The sequence below is a fragment of the Lithobates pipiens genome, unplaced genomic scaffold (assembly GCF_037356315.1).
Source record: "Lithobates pipiens isolate NorthernLeopardFrog02 unplaced genomic scaffold, aLitPip1_a1.2 Scaffold_10, whole genome shotgun sequence".
Taxonomy (NCBI): Eukaryota; Metazoa; Chordata; class Amphibia; order Anura; family Ranidae; genus Lithobates; species Lithobates pipiens.
In genome coordinates this window covers 21,206,231-21,231,196 of record NW_027507686.1, presented here as the reverse complement: position 1 = coordinate 21,231,196, position 24,966 = coordinate 21,206,231, and the positions used below count along the sequence as shown (strand labels likewise).

General features: G+C 45.1%; 1 protein-coding gene across 1 annotated transcript; it reads right to left on the bottom strand.

The window, feature by feature from the left end:
• Positions 1 to 9,656: 9,656 nt before the first annotated feature.
• Positions 9,657 to 24,243, bottom strand: LOC143941549 (borealin-2-like). Its single transcript, XM_077463343.1, has 10 exons — positions 23,993 to 24,243; positions 22,796 to 22,924; positions 21,924 to 21,967; positions 21,778 to 21,838; positions 19,045 to 19,130; positions 18,872 to 18,927; positions 17,859 to 17,945; positions 16,667 to 16,766; positions 10,171 to 10,257; positions 9,657 to 9,872 (listed from the first exon to the last, which is right to left on the bottom strand). Exons 1-10 carry the CDS (start codon positions 24,126 to 24,128, stop codon positions 9,807 to 9,809), a joined length of 852 nt encoding a protein of 283 aa, XP_077319469.1. The 5' UTR covers positions 24,129 to 24,243; the 3' UTR covers positions 9,657 to 9,806.
• Between the last annotated feature and the right edge of the window lie 723 nt (positions 24,244 to 24,966).

Below are 24,966 nucleotides of genomic sequence, written 5' to 3'. Positions count from 1 at the left end.
GTTGTAGTGGAAGGAAGTAGCTACTTTTGGGTATGAATCGTTCCGAGGGTCTTAGAACCACTCTGTCAGGGAAGAGAACCAAATGAGGTTCTGAAATCATCAATGCTTGGATCTTACACCCTTCTTGCTGATGTAATTGCAATGAGGAAGGTCAGTTTCAAAGTTAAGTCCCATAGGGAGATTGTTTCAAACGGAATAAACGGAGGAGTAGATGGAGCATGCAGAACTACTGATAGATTCCATGATGGAAAGACTGGTTTCCTAGGGGGTTTGATCTTTAGATAGGCCCTTAGGAACTGGATTACTAAAGGATGGAATGCCCACTTTGTATCTGTTTTGTCTGACAGGGCAGATACTTGAACTTAAGCTCAGACCCTTGTTAACCCCTGATTGGAGGAATTATAGAATATGAGAAGGTTCCGGAGAAATGCTATTCAATCCCCTCTGTTGAGCCATGGAGCAGAATCTTTCCCAAATTTTAGAATAAATGGTATTGGTAGTAACCTTCCTGGCTTGCATCAGAGTTGATATAAAAACAGCCCTGAGCTCTTAGTCTAGCCCTCTCAATCTCCAGGCCATCAGGTGCAACCTCTCTGGTGCTGGATGCAGCAATTGACCTTGAGATAAAAGATCCGGAGTTATCGGAAAGGAATAGGAGATTGCAGGCTGAGCTGTAAAAGTGTCGTGAACCACGGCCTTCTTGGCCACAGTGGAATAATTGCGATTACTGACGCTGAGGATCTCTGGAGCCTGGATGGGAACCTTGCAATCAATGGGGTTGGAGGAAATATATACCCCAACCTGAAGTTCCATGGGTGACTCAGACAATCCACCCCCTCCGCCCATGGAAACGAACCTCTTGACAGGAATCTGTGGCACTTGGTATTCAACGGTGTGGCTGCTAGACCTATTTCTGGCATTCCCCAGACTTCTGCAAGGAGAGAGACTGCCCCAGGGTTCAAAGACCACTTGTTGGATAATGTTTCTCGACTTAGGTAGTCGGCTAATATGTTCTGTGTTGCTGGGACATACACTGCTTTAAAACTCGTAAAGCTGTATATGGGCCGAACCTCCTCCATCAATGTGGCACTCCTTGTACCTCCCTGCCTCTGAATATAAGACACCGCCACTTTGTTGTCCATGTGAATAATCACATTCTTGCCTCTCAGGAGTGGTGCAAACTCTCTGAAGGCATGGAAGGCTGCTCTGAGCTCCAGTATGTTTGAGACTAGGCCTAAGGCCTGAAAATGCCACTGCCCCTGGGCTGCCTGATCCTGAAAGTGGGCTCCCCAACTGCTCTGGCAGGCATCTGAAGTGATTACTTCTGGGTTTGGAGGGACTATTGGTCTGTATCTTGCGAGATTGCTCGGGTGTGTCCACCACCATACCAATTGCTTCACCGATCTGGAGATAAAGATGGTCTGACGCATCGATACTCCATCCCACTGCCTGAGAAATTAGTTCTGAAGAGATCTCATGTGCCACTGCGACCATTGCACCATGGGTATGGTTGCGGACATGGACCCCAGTACACTCGGACAGGCTCTGGCTGGCAAGTGGTTTGTTGATAAGTCTCTGCATCTTCCATATTAGAGGCTTGACCTTCTCCTGCGGGAGCTTTATCTTGTTCAACCTGGTGTCTAGGTCTGCCCCCAAAAATACCATATTTTGTGTAGGTTGTAGACTGCTCTTTTTCCAGTTGATTAATCATCCGAACTTCTGAAGCGTTGTAAGGAGAATCTCCCGGTGATGGATCAGTGTCTCCTGATCTTCTGCTAAAAGCAGGATGTCGTCTAGGTAATGGTGGATTCCTAATCCCCTCTCCCTGAGAAATGCCACTAGTGGTAACAGAACTTTGGTGAATGTCCTGGGAGCTGAGGAGATACCGAATGGGAGACACCTGAATTGGAAGTGATGCTGTTTTATGGCGAATCGCAGAAACTTCTGAAAGGCCGGATGAACTGGCACATGAAGATAAGCGTTTAATAAATCTATTGAAAGCATCCAGTCATCTAGATTTATCGCCAGAAGAATAGACTGTAGACTTTCCTTTTTGAAAGACTCCACTTTGATGCCTCTGTTGAGCCGTTTGAGGTCTAAAACAGGTCGCAAGTCGCCTGTCCTCTTTTTCACCAAAAACAGGGAAGTAGAACCCTCTCCCTTTTTGGTATGATGGAACCTCCAGGATTGCTCCTTTCTGTTTCAATTCTGCTATGTACTTCACTAGCAGATTTCTTTTGGATAGTGAGGATGTAAGTCTGGTTGTCCGGAAGTGATTTGCTGGGATTCTGTTTTTGAATTTCCATCTGTGACCGAATTTGATTGTGGATAACGTCCATAAGTCCTTTTATGTGGTTTGACCAAATTTTGAAGACGTTTTTCAGCCTAGCAACCTGAGCTGGGTGGGCGGGTGGAATTTCAAAACGATTTCTGCTGTTCCCCAACCTGGGTAGCCTTGGACTTCTGTATCCTGAGAAAGGAAGGTTTTATGTTCTTCCAGTCTCTTCTAAACTCCCTACCCGGATGGTAGGATCTGGATTCTCTGTATTTATCCGGAAGATTGCATTTGTAAGCTGGTCCTTTGTGTTCTGGGTCTTCTATCGGAGAGGATCAGACCTGATTTCCCTCCTGTTACCTTGGAGATGGCAGAATCTAATTTGGCACCGAATAGGTTTGAGCCATCATACGGAATCCTGCACCAATTCGTTTTGGATGCTGCATCGGCCATCCAGGGTTTGAGCCATAGAGCCCTTCTTGCTGTTACTGAAGCCAGCATTGACCTGGCTAAAGACCTTATAATATCTACCGAGGCCTCTACTACAAAGTCTCCTGCTAGTCTGACTTGCAGAGAGGATATTATCTTCCCCATCTCGACGCCATCTTGTAGGTCTTTCTCTATTCTGGATGTCCATCCCGAGATGGCTCTGGCCTACAAGCTCCCCCAGCCGTGGAATATGCTTTCTTCAATTCCAAATCCATCTTTCATTCGAGTACATCCCAAAAAGAGACCGCATCCTCGATCGGCAATGTAACGTGACGGGTGAGACGCATTAAAGAGGAGTCGACGATGGGAGCATTAATTAAGGATTTCACTTTTGTTTCCTTTTAAGGGGTGCATCTTGGCCATTTTTTTACTTTAAGAGACAATTGCGCATTCATGCAACACTGCATCCAAAGAAAATCAGGACTGATTTTCTTTGGATGCAGTGTTGCATGAATGCGCAATTGTCTCTTAAAGTAAAAAAAATGGTTTCTGCTCCCTCAACTTCAAGGTTACGTCCCTCCAAACTTTGCTCCCTGGCCACCTGCAACTTTGGCATTCAAATGGTACCTGACATGAATGTATGACCCCACTTTTTAGAGTTGGGGCTTGTTGACCCTTGCATGCATTTGTACATCTTGTATCCAGGGTGCAAATAGTGGTGTTGTAGAGTTACAAATTATTATTATTTTTATTTTTTTTTATTTTTTTTAACCCTACTCTCTGTTCAAACCACTTTCCTGTGTCTCCTCGGACCAGAGATCTCCATTAGCCCTTCCGGAATAGTCCCTGCTGCAGAACGGTTTTACTCGCAACTTTTTCACTGTTCCAAAACTCAGAGGCATTCTCTTCAACTGGGGAGTGTTTACATTCAGACCCAAATTCTGGCTGCACTCAACCAGGTATGTCATTATGAAAATTAATGATGCTTGCATGCATATTATTGTAAAACATTCACACCTAGGGAATAAATGGCAAATATTTTTGAGCTGTGTTCCCACTGAGGGGCAGCTTGAGAATAGGTTATAGGTTATATATATATATATATAAAAACGCACCTGCTCCACCTAAAAATACATCAGATCCTAATGTGATAATCTGGATCTGTAATTTAAACCCTATGTCATATAGATAACTATATCCTATTACAGGGGTAGGCAACCCCCGGCACTGGTGCCGCAAGTGGAACATGAAGTCTCTCTCTCATCAGCAGAGCAGCACAGGGAAGTGTCAGTGAGACAGCAATGCATTCTAATTTCAGAGTTCCCCATGTCACATCTGCACTGAGGGGATGGCACTGCGCCCCCACACATTGTAAAAGATGGCAAACATTGTTTGGTTCTCTAACTTCCCTGTGTAGCTGCCATCAGGGCTGGTGCAAGGATTTTTGACACCCTAGGCGAACCCTCATTTTGTCGCCCCCACTTTGGCCCTGCCCCTGACTCCACCCCCTTTGCCCCTGTAACACATGTGACTTGACACATACACTGACCTACCTGACACATACACTTGCCTACCTGACCAGGGCCAGTGCTAGCCTATTTTGTGCCCTAGGCAAGACCAGCTAATTGGGGGAAGAGGAGAGGGGGGCTAAGAGAGAGGGGGGCTAAGAGAGAGGGGGACTGAGAGGGGGTAGGAGGGAGGGCTGAGAGAGGGATGGCTGGCTAAGAATGGAGGGAGGGCTAAGAGAGGGGGGCTGAGAGTAACGGGTGGGCTGAGAGAGAGGTAGAAGGGAGGGCTGAGAGAGGGGGGTTAAGAGAGTGGGGGCTGATAGAGAAGAGAGGGGGCTGAGAGAATAGGGTGGGCCGAGAGAGGGGGGCTGATAGAAAAGGGAGGGGGCTTAGAGAGAGGGGGGGCTGAGAGAGACTAGTGGGTGAGAAAAGAGGGGGGCTTAGAGAGAGGGGGTGGCTGAGAGTATAGGGATGGCTAAGAGAGGGGGGGATGAGTGAGAGAGAAGGGAGGGGGGGTGATCGAGGGTGGAGGGCTGAGAGGAGGGGAGGACTGAGAGGGGGGGCTTAGAGAGAAGGGTGCTGAGAAAGAAGGGAAGGGGCTTAGAGAGAGGGGGAGGGCTGAGTGAGGGGTGCTGAGAGAGAAGTAGGAGGGAGGGCTGAGGGAGAGGGGGGTTAAGAGAGTGGGGGCTGATAGAGACAGGTGGGCTGAGAGAATAGGGAGGGGTGAGAGAGAAGAGAGGAGGCTGAGAGAATAGGGTGGGCCGAGAGAGGGGGGCTGAGAGAAAAGGGAGGGCTGAGAGAGACTGGTGGGTGAGAAAAGAGGGGGGCTTAGAGAGGGGGGGCTGAGAGTATAGGGATGGCTAGAAGAGCGGGGGGGGTGATCGAGGGGGGCTGAGAGAGAAGGGAGGGGGCTTAGAGAGAGAGAGGGGGCTGAGAGAATAGGGAGGGGTGAGAGAGGATGGCTGAGAGAGACTGGTGGGTGAGAAAAGAGGGGGGCTTAGAGAGAGGGGGGGCTGAGAGGGGAGGGGGCTTAGAGAGAGAGAGGGGGCTGAGAGAGGGAGGATGGCTGAGAGAGACTGGTGGGTGAGAAAAGAGGGGGGCTTAGAGAGTATAGGGATGGCTAAGATAGGGGGGTGATTGAGGGGGACTGAGAGAGAAGGGAGGGGGGCTGAGAGTATAGGGATGGCTAGGAGAGGGGGGGGTGATCGAGGGGGGCTGAGAGGGGAGGGGGCTTAGAGAGAGGGGGAGGACTGAGAGAGAGGGGCAGGAGGAGTTTAAAGGAGATGAGAGACCCCTAGCCCTGCTCCTGTAGTCCCACCTCTGTCCCAGTCTCTGTCTGCAGGTGTGTATGACACACAGTACCTTCTATACCATGATGCCAGTCTCCTGCTTCGATCCGTCCAATTCTAGCGGCTCCCGCTGCAGCCTGCGCCTCCTGCCATCCTCTGTGACAGCTCTGTGCCCCCCAGTGAGCAGCGAGCCTGTCATCCAGCTTCGGAGAGGAACTTGGAGAAGTCCGTGCTCTGGAAGCATGGGGTACACTGCGCGCGCTTGCCTCCTGGGGGAGGCGATGTCACGAAGGAGGCGTGGCCACGGTGGAGCTCTTCTCCTGAGTCCCCGGCTCTCCGGCTTATCTGCTCTCTGCCAGCCCCTCGCTGTTCACGGCCATGTAACGATGGATGCCTGGCCGCCCACACCTCCCCAACTTCACACATTAGAGAGCGCCCTGGGGTTGGACCTGTGACACTCTTTGGCTGATAGAAGAGCAGAGAGGGGGGATTACTCATCTGAAAACACATAAGAGCGGAGAGCCAGGGCGGGGGCACTGCGTGACATGGCTCTGTGGAGGACAGTGTAAAATAGCCAGCGGCAGTGCACCCTAGGCGGTTGCCTAATCCGCCTAGTGGTAGCGCCGGCCCTGGCTGCCATCATCAGCTTTTGTGACAATGAAGAGATTGGGTGCAGTTCTGGGGGGGGGGGGGGGGGGTACTGTCATTGTTGGCCACTGCTAACACCAATCACAGTCCTGCTAGCCCCATCCACCATCTGGAGGGAGATAACTCGCTTGGTTGCCACCACAAATCTCAGAAAGAAGGGATTTCACTGTCATTGAGAACCACAATCATGTTACAGTTTGTGGAATTACTGTTGCATAGTAGGTGAGGTAAAAAAGACACAAGTCCAACCTATATGTGTGATTATATGTTAGATAAGCACCTGAACGACCACAACATACAGGGATATACAATGTAATACTAATAGTTTTTTTAACCACTTCAGACCCAGGCCAATTCTGACATTTCTCTCCTACATGTAAAATTCCTAATTTTTTTGCTAGAAAATTACATAGAACCCCCAAACATTATATATGTTTTTTTAGCAAAGAGCCTAGAGCAGTGATGGCGAACCTTGGCACCCCAGATGTTTTGGAACTACATTTCCCATGATGCGCTAGCACTCTGCAGTGTAGTGGAGCATCATAGGAAATGTAGTTCCAAAACATCTGGGGTGTCAAGGTTCGCCATCACTGCCCTAGAGAATACAATGGCGGTCATTGCAACTTTTTATCTCCCATGGTATTTGCGCAGCAATTTTTCGAACGCGTTTTTTTCAGAAAAAAAAACAGTTTCATGCCTTAAAAAACAAAACAAAAAAACAAACAGTAAAGTTAGCCCAATTTTTTTGCATAATGTGAAAGAGGAGGATACGCCGAGTAAATAGATACACAACATGTCACGCTTCAAAATTGCACGCGCTCGTGGAATGGCGCCAAACTTTGGTATTTAAAAATCCCCATAGGCGATGCTTTAAATTTTTTTACTGGTTACATGTTTTGGGTTACAGAGGAGGTCTAGGGCTAGAATTATTGCTCTCACTCTAACGTTCGCGGCGATACCTCACATGTGTGGTTTGAATACAGTTTTCATATGTGGGCGGGACTTACGTATGCGTTCGCTTCTGTGTGCGAGCTCACGGGGACAGGGGCGCTTAAATTTTTTTTATTGTTAAATTTTTTATTTTTTCGTTTTACACTAAAAAAAAAATTTGATGACTTTTATTCCTATTACAAGGAATGTAAACATCTCTTATAATAGGAATATGGCATGATCAAACCTATTTACAGTGAAATATGGGGTCAATAAGACCCCATATCTCACCTCTAGGCTGGGAAGAATTAAAAAAAAAAAAAAAAACAATCATGGCTTCCTAGCCAGATCGGCGCTGTTAATTTGAATACAGAGGCCGGGCGTGACGTCATAACGTCGCTCCCGGCCTCCGAACGATCACAGAGACTCCGGGGACAATCTAGTCCGCTGGAAATCTCTATGATCACATGCTGGGGCCGGCGGATCCTGTGACCGACTCACCGATGGAAACGGTGAGTCGGTAGAAGCACCGGAGGGCAGCGGGAGAGGGGGGCGTCCCCTCCCGCAAGAACGATCAAGCAGCGAAACAGCCACTATGATCGTTCTTATGGTGTAGGGAATTGCCGGCTGAAAACGGCAATATCTGAATGATGTCTGTGGACTCAGGCATCATTTAGATATAACCAGCGAAACCCCATGACGTCAATAGACGTATTGCGGGTCTCAAGTGGTTAAACTATCCATGCTCCCCACTGATACCACCACCTGTGGAAGGTAATTCCACATGTTTGCCTCTCTTACAGTAAAGAACCCTCTACATAGTTTAAGGTTAAACCTCTTAATTTTAATGAGTGGCCACAAGTCTTATTAAACCCCATTCTATGGAAAAAGTTTTCTCCCTATTGTGGGGTCACCAGTCCGGTATTTATATATTGTGGGGTCACCAGTACGGTATTTATATAATGAAATCATATCCCCTCTCAAGCGTCTCTTCTCCAGAGAGAATAAGTTCAGTGCTCACAACCTTTCCTCATAACTAATATCCTCCAGACCCTTTATTAGCTTTGTTGCCCTTCTTTGTACTCGCTCCATTTCCAGTACATCCTTTCCAAATAAATACAAACGTGAATGAAAACCTATAGAGTTTTTGTATGGAGGACTATATGAACCAGAGTCAAATGTGACTCAATTAAGAGGATACAATTCATTAAATATATAGAGTGACAGTTTAACGTGCATATAGTGATGGCTGTGCAAAAGTTTTTGTTTTTTTAAATATAATTAAAAGTGCTGTGATGCTCTGTGTCAATGCATCCACCTCCTGCAGGCTGTAAAAATCTGTTGGACTCCCTTGCTTTCTAGCAAAAAGCAGTCTTCTGTGCTTGTAGGTCATTAATGGGGCCAATCCCAGTACACTGTCCTCCGGTTGCTCCCTCTATGGTAGGTTACCTTTGATAGTGGATCCATGGACAAAATTGTGCAATATGTGGAAAAGAAACTCGGGAGTAAAATCCTCAGGATGATTTGCAAAACAAAAAAAAAAAAAATCCACCTTATGCAAAACGTTTTAACACCACACACAGATCTGGACGTTACAAATCCAAGACAGTAGCCCTACTTGAGAGACATGGATGCTGCTTACTGCATAGCCTGTGATATTGGCAGCTCAAGGACCTCACAGGTAGCCATAGCCAAAGCAGAGACCTGAACCTCCAGATTAAAAGTCTGATGCACTACTTACTGAGCCATCTGGGCCCTTACTTACATGTGCCCATCTTTCCAGCACACACACTCCCTTTTGCTGTGGGATACAATATTTAAGGTTTTGTAAGCCACACTATTTTATGGGGGGGTTCAATATGGGTTTTTTGGACAGTCATGTGATTTTGGGCATCTTGGGCTGGGACATCTACTAATGTAGAGTTGAAGGGACATCAGCACCACTTAAAACACCATGAATAAAGTGTGGATGGTGACACCACCTTAGAAACCACAAGGGTGGCCATCATGGCCCTGCCTTCCTGTATTCCAAAAAAGGAAGATACTGGGAGTCTAACCCGGAGGACTCAGGGAATTTTGTGGTACATACATAATTTTGATTGGCTTTTTTAATCCTACCTGGAGGAAAAAAAAAAAAAAAAAAAAAAAACACAAACTCTACAATGCGCAAGCACTACCATAGGTATGCACAGCCTATTGTGTTAGGGTGTGCACCCCACAGCTTTAACAACATTTTACAAATATTACACAAAAAAAAAAAAAAAAAAAAAAAAAGGGGTCTAGACACTCGATGTCTCACTTTTGAGAAAAGGACAGATTCCCCAGTCCCTTCCTCTGCAGCCTCAGCTGCACTGGTGAACGAATGGGAAGTGCACCATGCTGAGCAGCTTCCTGTTCACACGCTGACGAATAGTAAGCAATTTACCATGGTTCAGTGGAGAATGAACACCGTGAGTTATTAGTACCAGGGGGGTTGGCAGGAAGAATAGCAGTCTACCCCATCACCTGCCTGCAATCTATGGGATGCCAACCCACACCTATGAGCAATACCCATTCTGTGACAATACTACAGACAAGTTTGTAGCAAAGACAGAACATTTATTCATAATTTATTACATTGAATCAACATACTAATTAAAATATTAGCTAAAAACACCAAAAATTGATCAGAACATTTTCATAGCATGTAGAATATTCATGCAGCCTCCTTTCACACGTGGTCATGTCTCAGGTCACTGGGATACAGCCCTGCTGCTGTGTGTATGCCTTGGTGCACAAATTGGTGAGCCGACCCTGGAAGAAAAAAAATAAAAAAATAAAAAAATACAAAATAAATATAAAATTTACACCATGTCCATTCAGTAGAGTTTGTTTTCTATGAGCACCGTTGACACCATACACCAGTTTTCCATATGATGTTCACACCATACCCATGCAGTGGTATGGAAACATAGCGCAACTACATGGTGTTAACCAACCCCAACTGTTCAGACAAACTGACTTGAGCAAAATAACTCTCCTGGAAATAAAGGCAAAATGGCACATTACAACACTGCTGCTAGTGTACATTTACATGGGTGGTTAGGCTTACTACAAGGGTGTGAATGTGTTGTACAGTGTCCGGTCTCAGCAGCTCCACATCCACAGACTCCAGATCATCATTGGCTGAAGACAGTGTCTAAATAAAAAACAAACAAACAGCGAGTGATTTAAATGAAAATTAAAAAAACATCATGCAAAGAGCCACAGGAGGCATGAAATGTCAGGTGAACCATGAACCTTTAGCCAATTTGAATGCTCAGACCAGTAATTTAAAGTGATCATAAACTCTCAAGTTAAGCATTTTTCAGCAGTTGATGTTGCCACCAAGTATGTAGCTTATTTTAGTCCTTGCCTAGGTTCTAGTTGGTGCCATAATGGTTTGTAGGCTGGCGAGCAGGTGGGGGCCCCCTACAGGAGTAGCTAGGTAGTTTGTAAATTCCTCCACGTTTACCTCTTAGTCGGGTGCCAACTCCTCGTGGGTTCTTCTGGGCTTGGTTAAGCACTTTTACAGGGTCACTTTACCACACAGACACAGTACCTGTGTTTTAGGTCATCTTCATCAATACCCGGGGGACGAGGCTGAGGTTGCTGCAACTCAACCTTAAGGCGGGCCTCCACACTTAGAGATGTACACTTGCATTGCAAATGTTCTCCAGTAAACCCTCAGGTCCCTGTGACAATGTACTTCTTTGTAACTTGCATTTTGGAGGGATGTGCTGAGTGAGTGCCCACATCCACCTGGCCAGTGGTTTCCGATACTATTCCCAGTAGTGGGCCCCACATGTTGGATGAGGCCCTTTTCTTGCTTTTATCCAGCCCTTAGGACATTGTTGCCCACACTGTCAGGAACAGTGGGGCGTCGTTTATCCTACAGACACCAACGATGCAGTGCCATTCAACCCCTGCCCCAATACCAATAACAGGGCACGGTTAACCCCCACTGACACCAATGATTGAGCACCATTCCACACCCAATACTAATAGTGGTGCATGGTTTACACCCACTGATACCAGAACTTTCTCCCAGCGCACAGTCTGGTCCCAAAAAATAAATAAAGGAAGAAGGCCAGCAGCAACATTGTCATTTACCACTGTTTGAGCCACTTCCTCTCTAGGCCACAATCCCTGGTCTCTGTCTCCTGTAGATCCCTTCACATCAATGGACCCCCTTCTGGGGGTTAAGTGGGCAGGCAACACTACACTCATTGCAGCCATCTTTGGGACCAATCCACTTCCTTCTCAGGCCATTTTAATCCTGGCTATATTGGACAAAAAGCTGCAAACCCTCCTGCAACAAATAATCCACAATATTGAATTACTCAAATAGGTGAACATACAGATGCTCTGGAAAACTAGTGGATGACTTGGTGCAAAATGTACAAGTACTGGAGGATAAAAAAAAAAAAACATTTCTACCCCAAGACACACTGCAATGGCAGCAAGATTTGGAGAGGCACCAAAACCTGCACTTTCATGGTATACCAGAAATTTAGGCGATAATCTGCTCCCTCATCTCTTGGGTCTCTAATACACTTGGTCCCACTGTTGTGGATATTTACTGGCGCTTGGATCAGGCCCACAGATCCTTGGGCCCTAAACATCCTGCCAGAGCTAGGCCTGGAGACTTTAGTGCAGTTCCACTACTATGACCATAAAGAAACTAACTGGCTACACACAACATGTAACAGGCCAAATCTCCAGATATTCAGTGACCCATCTACCATAAACATCGCCAAGCGGGGGGTGGGGAATAAATAAAATAAAAATCCTATTACAGCCCATCTGCAACACACTGCGCCGTACTACTGGGGGTTTCCCTTTTGTCTCATTATCCGGAAAGGAGTCCAGCACAGCCTCCGAGATCTTTGTTTCTCCAAGCAACCTCCTCGATGTGAAGCGATAAGCCTTTGGTTACTCTTGTAGGATATAACACGCTGTACCATCCATAGACCCAATTGATTGCCTCAAATTTCCCTGAACAGCCATTTTGAGTTTAGATGTCTGATCAGCAAAGTTGGAGAGGTATGTATCAATTAATGCAATATGGTTTTAGGGGGCCCTTTCTAAAGCATTATACTCACAGATCAGGTCCAGATGTCCTCTTGTCACACCACTTCCCCATGACACTCAGCAGGGGTGTCATCTCCCCTTTGCTTTTTATTTTATGCCTGTGGCCCCTAACTGAGGCCATTCAATTAAATAGATATTTCTGGAGTGGTGACAGAGGGAATACAAGTTGTCTTTTTGCAGATTACATTGTTAACTTACCAATCCCCTCATATTTGCCCAGGTTGCTCCACTGCTTTTAGACTTTGCCTTAAGCTGAGACCTTGGCATAGCAACTGGCATTCTAGAGAGGTGTCCTTAAATTTAGAGTGGGAATGCCCATCGTATTGAGCGGTCGGTTTTCTTCATTAGGGACAAGGGGTGGGGAGCACCTGACATTGTAAGACTCTGACCAGTGATAATGGACAACTGTTGCATTGTATAACATTCAGGCTGGGTTCAAATACAGTGCCTTGGAAAAAGTATTCCTACCTCTTGACTTTTTCCACATTTTGTCATGTTACAACAAAAAATATACCGTATTTATCAACGTATAACACGCACTCTCCCCCCCCCCCCCCCCCTTAAAATCAGGGGAAAATCGTGGGTGCATGTTATACGCCGATCACGAGCTCTTCTGCCGGTCTCGGCCATTTCCGGCCGCTCTTGGAAGCTGCCGAAAATAGCCGAGAACAGCTGAGAGCTACCGAGCGCCGCTGAGATACAGGACATCTGCTCTCTCGGTGGCGCCGTTTTTTAAATGGAAAGCATGCAAATGACACCGACAAGGCTGCATTGATGGGCATTTAAATGTAAGTTTTCCTTAACCACTTTCAGACCGGACCATTTTGCTGGTAAATGACCAGAGGTCTTTTTACACTTTGGCACTGCGCTGCTTTAACTGGTAATTGCGCGGTCATGCAATGTTGTAACCAAACAAAATTTGCGTCCTTTTCTTCCCACAAATAGAGCTTTCTTTTGATGGTATTTGATTGCCTCTGCGATTTTTATTTTTTGCGATATAAACGTAAAAAGACCGCAAATTTTGAAAAAAAATGATATTTTCTACTTTTTGTTATTAGAAAAATCCAATAAACTCAATTTTAGTCATACATTTAGGCCAAAATGTATTCAGCCACATGTCTTTGGTAAAAAAAAAGTCAATAATTGTATATTTATTGGTTTGCGCAAAAGTTGTCACATCTACAAACTAAGGTACGTTTTCTGGAATTTACGCAGCTTTTAGTTTACGACTGCCTATCTCATTTCTTGAGGTGCTAAAATGGCAGGGCAGTACAAAACCCCCCCAAATGACCCCATTTTGGAAAGTAGACACCCTGAGGAAATTGATAAGTGGCATGTTGAGCCCATTGAATATTTTATTTTTTTGCCTCAAGCGATTGAATGACAAAAAAAAATTTTTTTTTTTTTTTTTTTTTTTTTTTTTTTTTTACACAAAGTTGTCACTAAATGATATATTGTTCACACATGCTATGGGCATATGTGAAATGACACCCCAAAATAAATTCTGCTGCTCCTGAGTATGGGGATACCACATATGTGGGACTTTTTGGGAGCCTAGCCGCGTACGGGGCCCCGAAAACCAAGCACCGCCTTCAGGCTTTCTAAGGGCGTTACAGTTTTGAAGGCCATAAAATGCCAAGATGGCACAAACCCCCCCCAAATGACCCCATTTTGGAAAGTAGACACCCCTAAATTTAGGGGTACACTAGTGAGACTAGGTAATAAATGGCGGGTGCCCTGAAACTATAAAAAAAATAACTAACCAATCAGCGTCACCTGTAACAGTTATATGGTGATCACTGGTGAAAGGGTTAACTAGGGGGCAATCAGGGGGCTTTATGCGGTAGTATATGGGGGTCCCTGGCGCTATAAAAAGCTGCGGCGAACCTAAATACCTACCTGCCTAACTAGCGTCACCTGTGACACTAATACAGCGATCAGAAAAACGATCGCTTATTAGGCTGGGTTCACACTGGAGCGATGCGGCGGGTTTCCGCATCGCATGCCTCCCGGCGACAGTTCACACTGCCCTATGCGAACTGCTGGGAGTGTCAGTGAAATGTTAATGACACCCCCAGATCAGTTCGCATATCGCAGTGCGATCTGCAAACTCGGATCGCATGGTGTGAACACCCATGCGATCCGATTCTGCTGCGGACCAAAAAAAGGGTCCCGTGCGAGTTTGCGGCGGGTGCGACACGAATTCAGCCATACTATCTGTATGGCTGAACTCGAATCGCACAGAGATCGGATGTGATTTGCACTGCAGTGCGAATCACATCCGTTCTCATAAACCGCTGCAATGTGAACCCAGCCTTAGTGACACTGGCGACGGGGGGTGATCACGGGGTTAAACCTTTATTGGGGGGGTTAGGGGGGTACCTTAGAACTAAAGGGGGCTAACCCTAACTGCCCTAACAGTTATTACAGTCACAAATGACACCCGCCGGGTGATCAGGGGGTTAAACCTTTATTTAGGTAATAAATGGCGGGTGCCCTGAAACTATAAAAAAATAACTAACCAACCAGCGTCACCTGTAACAGTTATATGGTGATCACTGGTGAAAGGGTTAACTAGGGGGCAATCAGGGGGCTTTATGCGGTAGTATATGGGGGTCCCTGGCGCTATAAAAAGCTGCGGTGAACCTAAATACCTACCTGCCTAACTAGCGTCACCTGTGACACTAATACGGCGATCAGAAAAATGATCGCTTATTAGGCTGGGTTCACACTGGAGCGATGCGGGAACGGGAGTGTGCCTGGCATGTTCTACTGTGTAGTGTAGTGCTTGTGCAACTCACCGATGTTCTCTCCTCGGTGCCGGAACGAAAACTACCGACACGGAGGAGAGAATACATCACTTCCTCTCCTGTGTTTACATTACAGGAGAGGAAGTGATGTCACCGGACAATTTCATTCGCCGGGAGCGATCGCGAGGGGGTGGCCACGAATGAATGGCCGTCCCCTCGTCCGGGATCGCTCCCGAACGAATACCGACCGCCGCAGGCACCGGGCGGGGGCCCGATCGGGCCCCCGACCCGCGGGAGGCAAGGGACGTACATGTAAGCCCTTATGCCTGCCCGTGCCATTCTGCCGACGTACATCGGCGTGCGGCGGTCGGCAAGTGGTTAAACTTCCCTCCTAAACTTAGGGTGCGTGTTATACGCCGATAAATACAGTAAATTTATTTTATTTGGATTTTGTGTGATAAACACGAAGTGGCACATAATCCTTTATAATCTTCCTTCCACTTCAGTTAACTTTTTTACAAATAAATATGTGAAAAATTGATATGCATTTGTATTCAGAACCACCTTTCACTGCAATTACAGTTGCAAGTAGTTTTGGGGATGTCTACCAGCTTTTCACATCTAGAGAGGGACATTTCATTGCCCATTCTTTGCAAATAGCTCAAGCTCCGTCAGATTGGATGGAGAGCGTATGAACAGCAATTTAAGTCTTGCCACAGTCAATTAGATTTAAATCTAGACTGACTGGGCCAGTCTAACACATGAATATGTTTTGATCTAAACCATTCCATTGTAGCTCTGGCTGTGCGTTTCAAGTCTCAAGTGTTTTGCAGACTAACAAGTATTCTTCTAGAGATTGCCCTGTATTTGGCTCCATCCATCTTCCCATCAACTAACCAGCTTCCCTGTCCCTGCTGAAAAGCATCCCCACAACATGCTGCCACCATCATGTTTCACGGTGGGGATGGTGTGTTCAGGGTGAGGTGCACCATCAGTTTTCAGCAATGCATAGAGTTTTGCTTTTAGTCTTAACTACCCAGAACACCTTCTTCCACATGTTTACCGTTTCCCCCAACATGGCTTCTCACAAAGGGAACTTATGGCTCTTGTCAAAACGTGGGATTTTTTTTTTTTTTTATTTAAATAACCCAACCCTGATTTAACCTTTGCCACAACTTTATCCCTGACCTGTCAGGTGTGTTTCTTGGCCATCATGATGCAGTTTGCTCACCAAGGTTCTCCAACAAACCTCTGGAAGACTTTACAGAACAGCTGTATTTATACCGAGATGAAATTACACACAGGTAGACACTTTACTGATTGGGAGACTTCTGAAGGCAATTGGTTCCCCTATATTTTAGTTAAGGATATCAGAGTAAAGGGGGCTGAATACAAATGCACGCCTTTCACAATTATGTGCCACTTTGTGTTGGTCCATCACAAAAAAAAAAAAAAAAAAAACACAACACACACGTTTTTGGTTGCAACATGACAAAAAGTGGAAAATTAAGGGGTATGAATTTATAATTGTGCCATCCATAAGCTGGCTGGCATTTCCCTTTACTAGAAGACAGTTAGCTAATGGGTAAGCCAATACAAAGACCGGCCAGTAGGTGGGATTTATAAAAAATAAAAATCAACCCAAACAAATCTCTTATAAATTACAATACAGAGCAGCAAGAATGAAAAGGCAAGAAGGTTTGAGGGAACATTTGCAACAGTTACCTGGCCATCTACTAGCGGTATATGAAGAAGCGGGACACCATCCAGGAACTGGTGGTCAGTCAGTGAAGATTTCGCCCTGTTTCGTGATGATCTGGTGCATCTGATACAGACAAGGGATTTTTAAAGAGAAGTCTTCCTTTCCAACACTAACCATGGTACACCCTGAATCTTAGTGTAGCATGAAGAGTACATCTCCCCCCCCCCCTTATAGAACTTGCAAGTTCTTCTACTCGCTAGCCCCTCATCTGAACTCTGCCTGCACAGCAATGTCATCTATTAAATAGGATTGGGCTACTCCCCAGGAGGAGGACAGTTAGTCCAATGCTAAAAGCCAAGTGACAAATCACAAAACACAAATTACTGATAGTCTCATGGATCAAGTGCCATACTCCAATGTGTAGAAAAATCCATATTTAAAAAAAAAAAAAAAAAAAAAAAAAAAAAAAAGAAGGATTATGTGGGCTTAAGCTTTATACACATTATTGCACTTTGAGATCTGTAATTGTTATGCAATTTGTCATGGTTTATACAGTTGGATGTAAGGGTTGCCCAACGGTCATCCTGCTGGGGAATAGCACAACCCTTTAATATTTGTTTTGCTGTAGTGCATCCTATATTTGGTGTTCACAACTTTTCACACATTGGGTTTATTAGGATGGTTTTGGACCTTGAGTGCAGTGGTGTTACATTTATGTTGAATGTCATCCATTCAGGGATTTGTGAATGGAAGTCAAGTCTCTGCTGACACCATAGCAGAAGGACTAGCTATCAATCGCCATCGCTGCACTTTTAATCCATGAATTACTTCCTCCAGCACCATAATAAAAAAAAAAAAATAAAAAAAATAAGGGGGAGTAATAACCCACACATTTATAAAATTAAATTTTTTGTAAAAACTAGAACATGCTTCAGGCACTTTCTACACTGAACCTAAGCACGCAAATGACTAGTCTGTTCACTCCACAAATGCAGAGCGGACACAGCCCACTGTCCTCTATGGGCAGTTGGATGTAAACAGACCACCTGTTTACACAGAACTCCATGTGTCTGTTTTTAGCAGATAGGATCCGATGTAAGCATGTGTAAACTGACACGTCCATTTTCTGCACCAGAGGATACTGGAGGGTCCACTTAATAAACTGACAAGACATCTTTCCACCCTTCACCCATGTCTACATAGGCCAAGTGGTACCTGGACATTTGAGATTCCGTTCGACAGATTGAAGTGGACGACAAAAGCTTCCTGGGTGCTTTACCAAGGGGGGTGGCAGATATGGATCTAAAATTAAGTTAAAAATGGTCATCACATGTCACAGTACAAAAAACAAAACCCCACAGAAGTCAGAATTTTAGAGCCCCCACCTCCAAAAAATAAAATAAGCCAATTTAAAAAGCACATTCACCACCAGAAAATGTAATCTAAAAAATATAATATATAAAAAACGGGGCTTCTTTTGACATCTTGGACCCTAAATTTAATGTGACTACTGTAGCAAGAATTTGGTCTTTATACAATCAGAATTTACATTGTCAGACTTCTACCTCAACCGCTCAGTGTGCCACCCTTCTCTGCCAGTCCCTCCACTGGCTTGTGATTACCCAAATTAAATTCAGAATACCATCCATAACTGCCTTCAGTGACACCAATCTTGTCTCCAAATATCACCCAAAACGCCCTCTGCTCCTCTCCCCCCCCCCCCCCCCCCCCAATGACCTCCTGCTCTCTAACTCCCGTTTCCTATCACACCTCAACTTTTAATTCTTCTATCAGCTCATCCCCCACAGTTCTTACCTATTAGAATTAGATCATAAGCAATTATGAGCAGAGCCCTCTTGTATTGTAACTGCGATCTCCCTTTATATTGTAAAGCGCTGCACAAACTGTCGGTGCTACATAAATACAGGGGCTGCAGTATAGCTGCTCTTTAATACACACTACTCACCCCACTCTCATCTAATACAGCAGTGCCCAACCAAGTCTCTTACAAGAAATGCTGTAGTCCCAGTCCCCGTTATCGCTGACCACTGCTTATTTTGCAGGCCCCAACCATCTGTTGGTTCTAGTCCCCACCCTTCTCTGCACCTTCCCCACTCACCTACCTTTGGAGTAAGACACAAGTGAACAGAGGTAGGGGGCAGGGAGTGCACAGAGAAGTTGCAGATTTTAGTGAAACAAGTTGGTGGGCCTCCATGCACTTAAGCTACCTTAACATGGTGGGCTTCTTGGAACTTTCACCAACAAAAGATTTACTTTTGGTGATCTGGAAGGGAAAAAAAAAAAAAAAGTTTTAAAACAGGAATCAGACAGCAAAAGGTCTACATTATCTGTGTAGTTCTATCATTTTGGATTGTATATCTTTTCTATTTGACAGACGCACCTTCTGGACAGTCCTACTCTTCTGGATGGTGGACATCCCTTTAGAGCCGACGGGATCGTGGTATTCTGTAGAGGTCGTCACCTTAACTACAAAAAGACAAGTGTCAAATCCCCCAAATATAAGACTTCCCAAATGCAAAGTGCTTTTGATAGCTTAACCTACTTCAAAAACAAAAAATAAACAAACTTTAGGGTGCTTGAAATGTACAGGTTTGGGTTAGAACCTCAAATTTGTTTATTGGCGGTCCACATTTCCCCCTCAGATCTCATTTCCTCAAAATATATTGAAAGCCTCTTATTAAAATAATTACAGCGCCATCATCCACATACAGAAATAAAATGGAGAAAGTAAAATTAAACAGTGTGCGTTTAGTATCACTTTAATCTGACAAAGGTTTTCTGAAGCCTAAAAACTTATGAGGTTTGGCTGGAAGGAGTATAAAAGGTGTAATTTACAAACCTTGACTAAGATTTACTAAATCTGGTGCAGCTGTACGCAGGAACCAGCTTCTAATTTCAGCTTGTTTAATTGGGAATTAAATCCCAATGTAGGGATGCCCATGGACGTCCTCGGTTTGCAGCCGGTATGATGCCTGCACCTACAAGCATTATTCCATGGTTGAAAATTTTCAGCCAGCGATTTTGTTTGTAGCAGAAGTGATTTGAATGGCTAAATAGCCACTTGATCAGTTCTGCGGGTGGCAGAAGGGGGTCCCACCCCCTCCCAGGCTCTGTCTGATTGTGGAGCCCAGGAGCAATGCAACTGGTGGCGATGGCTGCATGGAACAGAGGAATCAATTAATGTTCCTGTGTGACCCCAGACACCAAGAGCAACAAGGGTCTTTAGAGGCCAGGAAAGCAGCTGATCAGACCAATCTGTGTCTGAACAGCTACATTAGAGGCCAGAGGCGAGATCTGGGGTCTAATAGACCCCCCGATTTACCCATAAGGAGGGCCTGTCATGGCCCATGTCATCACAAGGACAGGCCTCGCCATGGTCAACTAAAGAAGTTGAGTGCATGTGCTCAGCATCATATCCAGAGGTTGTCTTTGGGAAATAAATGTACGAGTGCTGTCAGCATTGCTGCAGAGGTTGAAGAGGTGGGGTGGTGTCAGCCTGTCCGTGCTCAGACAATATACCACACACTGCATCAAATTGGGCTGCATGGCTGTCCTCCCAGAAGGAAGCCTGATGCACAAGAAAGCTTGCAAACAGTTTGCTGAAGACAATATAAGGACATGGATTACTGGAACTATGTCCTGTGGTCTAAGACCAAAATAAACGTTATTGGTTCAGATGGTGTCAAACGGGTGGGTACAAAGGAAAGTGCCTTGCCTTCAGTCAAGCATGGTGGTGGGAGTGTCATGGTCTGGGGCTACATGAGTGCTGCCGGCACTGGGGAGCTACAGTTCATTGGGAGAACCATGAATGCCAACATGTTCTGTGACATACTGAAGCAGAGCATGATCCCCCTCCCTTCAGAGACTGGGCTGCAGGGCAGTATTCCAACATAACGACCCCAAACACACCTCCAAAAACCACTGCCTTGCTAAAGAGGTGATGGACTGGCCAAGCATGTCTCCAGACCAAAATCCTATTTAACATCTGTGGTGCATTCTCAAAACGGAAGGTGGAGGAGCGCAAGGCCTCCAAAAGCCACCAGCTCTGTGATGTCATCATGGAGGAGGGGAAGAGGACTCCAGTGGCAACCTGTGAAGCTCTGGTGACCTCCATGCCCAAGAGGGTTAAGGTAGTGCTGGAAAATAATGGTGGCCACACAAAATAGACATTTTGGGCCCAATTTGGACATTTTCACTTAGGGGTGTACTCACTTTGGTTGCCAACGGTTTAGACATTAATGGCTGTGTGTTGAGTTATTTTGAGGGGACAGAAAATTTACACTGTTATACAAGCTGTACACTCACTACTTTATATTGTAGACAAGTGTCATTTCTTCAGTGTTGTCACATGAAAAGATAGGAGAAAATATTTTACGAGGGACACACTTGTATATAAATGCATATATTTATCTTTGTAATTTTTTAGCAAAAAGTAGATTTTTCTCATGTAGGAGTGTCAGAATCGGGCCAGACAAAGTGATTAAAGCAGGCCATACATGGTCGATTTTCGAACAAATTTTCTTTTCGAAAAACAGAAAGCTCGTTTGTGATCCGATGACGCCACCATTGATTTTTGAAATTTGGCCGACCAAGCCTTCAATTTCACCTCATGTTGCTACAGAAAAGAATGTGGCCAGGAATATTTTCTCTCCGTAAATTCTCTTTTCTTGCACATGCGCTCTTATTACATTTCTCACACGATTCTCCCATCATCGATTAGAAAATAGTTTGTTTTTCAAATTTCCACCATGTCCAATTCCTCAAATTTGACTGCCGCAAAAAAAAATCAGCTGTTGCTGCAGCCCACTAACGGTGCAAAATTCTTAGATACAATGTTCAAAAGAAAATTCTTTCGAAATTCGAACAGTGCATGGCCAGCATAAGCATGACAATAAAACCTAGAAGCCGATTGGTGCAGCTGTGCATAGTAAGCTTGTGCGCTTCAGTTTTAGTAAATCTCACCTAACCCATCCCCCCCCTTTGTGTTGCATGCGAATCATTAGGATGGTAACCAAATAGATTGTGGGAAATGTGTGCCAATGGGAACGTGCCAACCCACAGCATCACTGGTAAATCCAATGACCAGGAAAGAAACTTAAACCCTTGACCTTACCTCTTTTGCTGTTCTTTCTTACAAGTTTGGCTTCACATAGCTCTTCATCCAGACTATCCACCTACAATAAAAGCAGTGCAACACTTAAGATTTACCTAAAAAGCACCAAGCCATGTACGGCTCCCAATACAGCCAGCAGGCCTCACCTTTGGCAATGCGGCAGCCTCCACTTTGTTTGCTCCCATCAGCTCTGGAATGAAGAATTAGTGACAATGTCTGAGGAGCATGTGACATTAGGTCATTGAAGTAGATCATAAAAACAAATATTAATCTGTATGTACTGTACACATTTGCAAGTAGTATCTGAATTTGACCTGGCATCAGTCTGTGTGCAATCCCCGGTGTAGCAAAACCCAAAAGCAAGGAGGGAGAGGCAGCATAAGTAGCCATTAGCTGTCCTAAAGGGCAAGGAGCCTGCAGATAGGAGGAGCAAGCAAAGTGACAGAGGAGCTCATCAGTCTGCTGCTGCTTCTTTAACCACTTCAGGATTTACTCACTTCCTGACAGGCCATTTTGTGCGATACAGCACTACGTCGCTTTAACTGGCAATTGTGCAGTCGTGCGATGCTGTACCCAAACACAATTGGTGTCTTTTTACTCCCACATAGCTTTTTTGGCGTTTGCTCACTTCTGTGTTTTTTTTTGTGCAAAAAAATAAAATTTGCTAGAAATTTTTTTTTTTTTTTTATTTAAAAAAAAAAAAAAAAAAAAAAAAAAAAAAAATCAGTTTAGGCCGATATGTATTCCACTACATATGTTTGGTAAGAAACAACCCCATAGGGTCGCTTGTTTGCATCAATAGCAGCTCTTAAGGCCTTCTCACTGGAATGTCACATAGGCCCGCTTCTCCCGCTGGTACAGACTCCCTATTTTAGGATTAATACTCCAATAAATATTTATGGTGTAGATGCTTTAAAATGTGTTGGGTTTTTGGGTGTTATTTCAGAAATAATGGCAAATAAGAATAGAATTCCCCCCCCCCCCCCTCTTTAATAGTCAGTGCCTAAACGTGACTCACTGTAATAGTCTCCAACCTTCATCTGTCGGATGGATAGCGGCATCTTTAGGAGCTCCACCTCCAGGATCTGGTCTGGGATAGCACTAAGGACCTCCAGCTCCTTTTTGACCTCCTTAATGCGATCTTTTTCTAGCAGGAAGATAAACAGAAATTTACTTTAGAATTCCCCCTCCCCCCCATTAAAAAAATAAAAATTAAAGAAAAAAATAAGGATGAGCACTTGCAGATTGACCTGTTGTGAATACTCCCTTACCAAAGGAACCAGGTGCAAACTTCAAATACACCAGAGCCTGGTTGTGACCCAAAATTACAAGATCTTTACAATTACATTTGGAATGGAAAGGGAGGGGGTGGTAAAGAGGCAGCGGATCTACATTTTAAAGCTGCTGGACAGGGGTGTACACATGCCAAAGCCAACATCATCTCCCCCCGTAATGGATTTGGCATGGAGCATAAAATGTAACCATGGTCAAAATAATAATAATAATTTTTTTTTTTTTTTTAACCACTTCTGTTCAGTTGCTATGATAAACAATTTTGTACAACAAAGAAAAAAAAAGGGGGGGGGGGGGGGAAGATTAAAAGAAATGGGTGGTTGTGCTATAAGGGCCCATTTGCATTTAGTTACATCTCTGAAGGTAACCACACAATATGCATGTGACCAAGGCTGTAACTAAAGATGCACTACGGGTACACTATGGGTCCCCAAAACTGCAAAGCCAATTATTACTTTGTACAACAGTGATTGGAGGCAAGGTGTGGGTGTGTGCACGTTTTATTGGTTCCGCTATGGGGCTCAATCACCTGTAGTTACAGCTCTAGATGAGACCAATGTACAATATGCATTAAACGCAGGGCTGGGACAAGGGGTGGGCAGCTGCCCTGGGCACAATGGTTTATTGGGGGGGGGGGGGGGGGGGGGTGCCCTGTGCCAGTTACTTCTACAAGGCCGATACAAGTAGTGATAGTGACATCACTACTAACCAGTTTGGCACCTTTGCCCTGCAACACCTTGTCCTAGCACTGCATAGATGTGACCCCAGAGACATATCTATAGCCATTACAGACCATACAACTGCTATGGGGGGGGGGGGGGGGGGGGGATTTGCACTTTATTGGTTTTTCTTTGGGGCTCAATCGCTCATAACAGTTTGCAGAGTATTACCACGTCAAATGTAATTGGTTTGTCAGACTCACTTTGCTGAATGAAGTCCAACATGAAGAGGCGAATCTTCTCATTCTTCTGCTCTTGCAGGGGGTCCACCAGTCCCAAACCAGAATCTCCGCTGCCCTTCGCTCTGACCGCTTGCTTCCTGGTCCTTCTTGCATGCATCGTTCTCAATAAGTCTCTTTACAGACCACAAACTGAGTCAAGCCTGATCACAGCTACAGGACACGCTCTGCTCGCCTTGTAGGCCACTAATCGGGTCACATAGGTGTGGTCCAGAAAGTAATCACCTGCTTTATATCACAAGGGGGTGGAGCTATGTTCTTCAAGGAGGGGTGGGCATATAGGGTGTGCAATAGTAAAGAGAGGGGTGGAGCTTAACCCGCAGAGGAGCATGGGCTTTATGCAGCACCTGTAATGTGAGTATGTTTAGCACAGCTTTGGGTTGGGGCTCATTCACATCACAATGTATAGAAATACATGCATATTAACATGCAGATTTTAGGGATGGTTCACACTGCCTGTATGCTACATGTTCGGTGTGCTGGCAGCCGTCAGTTGTTCCCTGCAGTGAGCTGTGCTATCATCGCATTGCACTTTACTTTTTTCTTTGTTTTACTTTATTTGAAGTACTCAAAGTGACACTTCATTTATGTCTTTGCACAAAAGCAAATCACTTTGCACAATAGTGCGGTGTCATGCGGTGCCATCCAGTGCAACAGAAAGATGTAGCATGCAGTGTGAATGGTGGCATAGAAAAGAGTTATTTTTTAGGTGACCTTGCGGTGACTGGCATTTATCCAGTGCCAAAAATGCCAGTGGCTGCACATAGTGTGGACAAGCCCTGAAGGCATTGCATCACAAGCAGTTTTTGCACCGCAGCAATGCTGAAGTGCAGTGGTCTCCAAAATGCTGCCCTTTGCTTGCTTTTAATCCGGCCCTTGGGGCACTATTTCACCCACTGATACCAACAATAGGGCATAATTTACCCCACTGACACTAA

Excerpts from the sequence above, each read along its gene's own strand:
- LOC143941549 (XM_077463343.1), bottom strand. The coding sequence starts at position 24,128 with ATGCATGCAAGAAGGACCAGGAAGCAAGCGGTCAGAGCGAAGGGCAGC. Across the intron at positions 19,131-21,777 it reads AAGAAAGAACAGCAAAAGAG|TTAAGGTGACGACCTCTACA; the intron begins GTAAGGTCAAGG and ends GTCTTTTTGTAG. Across the intron at positions 9,873-10,170 it reads AACACATTCACACCCTTGTA|GGTCGGCTCACCAATTTGTG; the intron begins GTAAGCCTAACC and ends TTTTTCTTCCAG.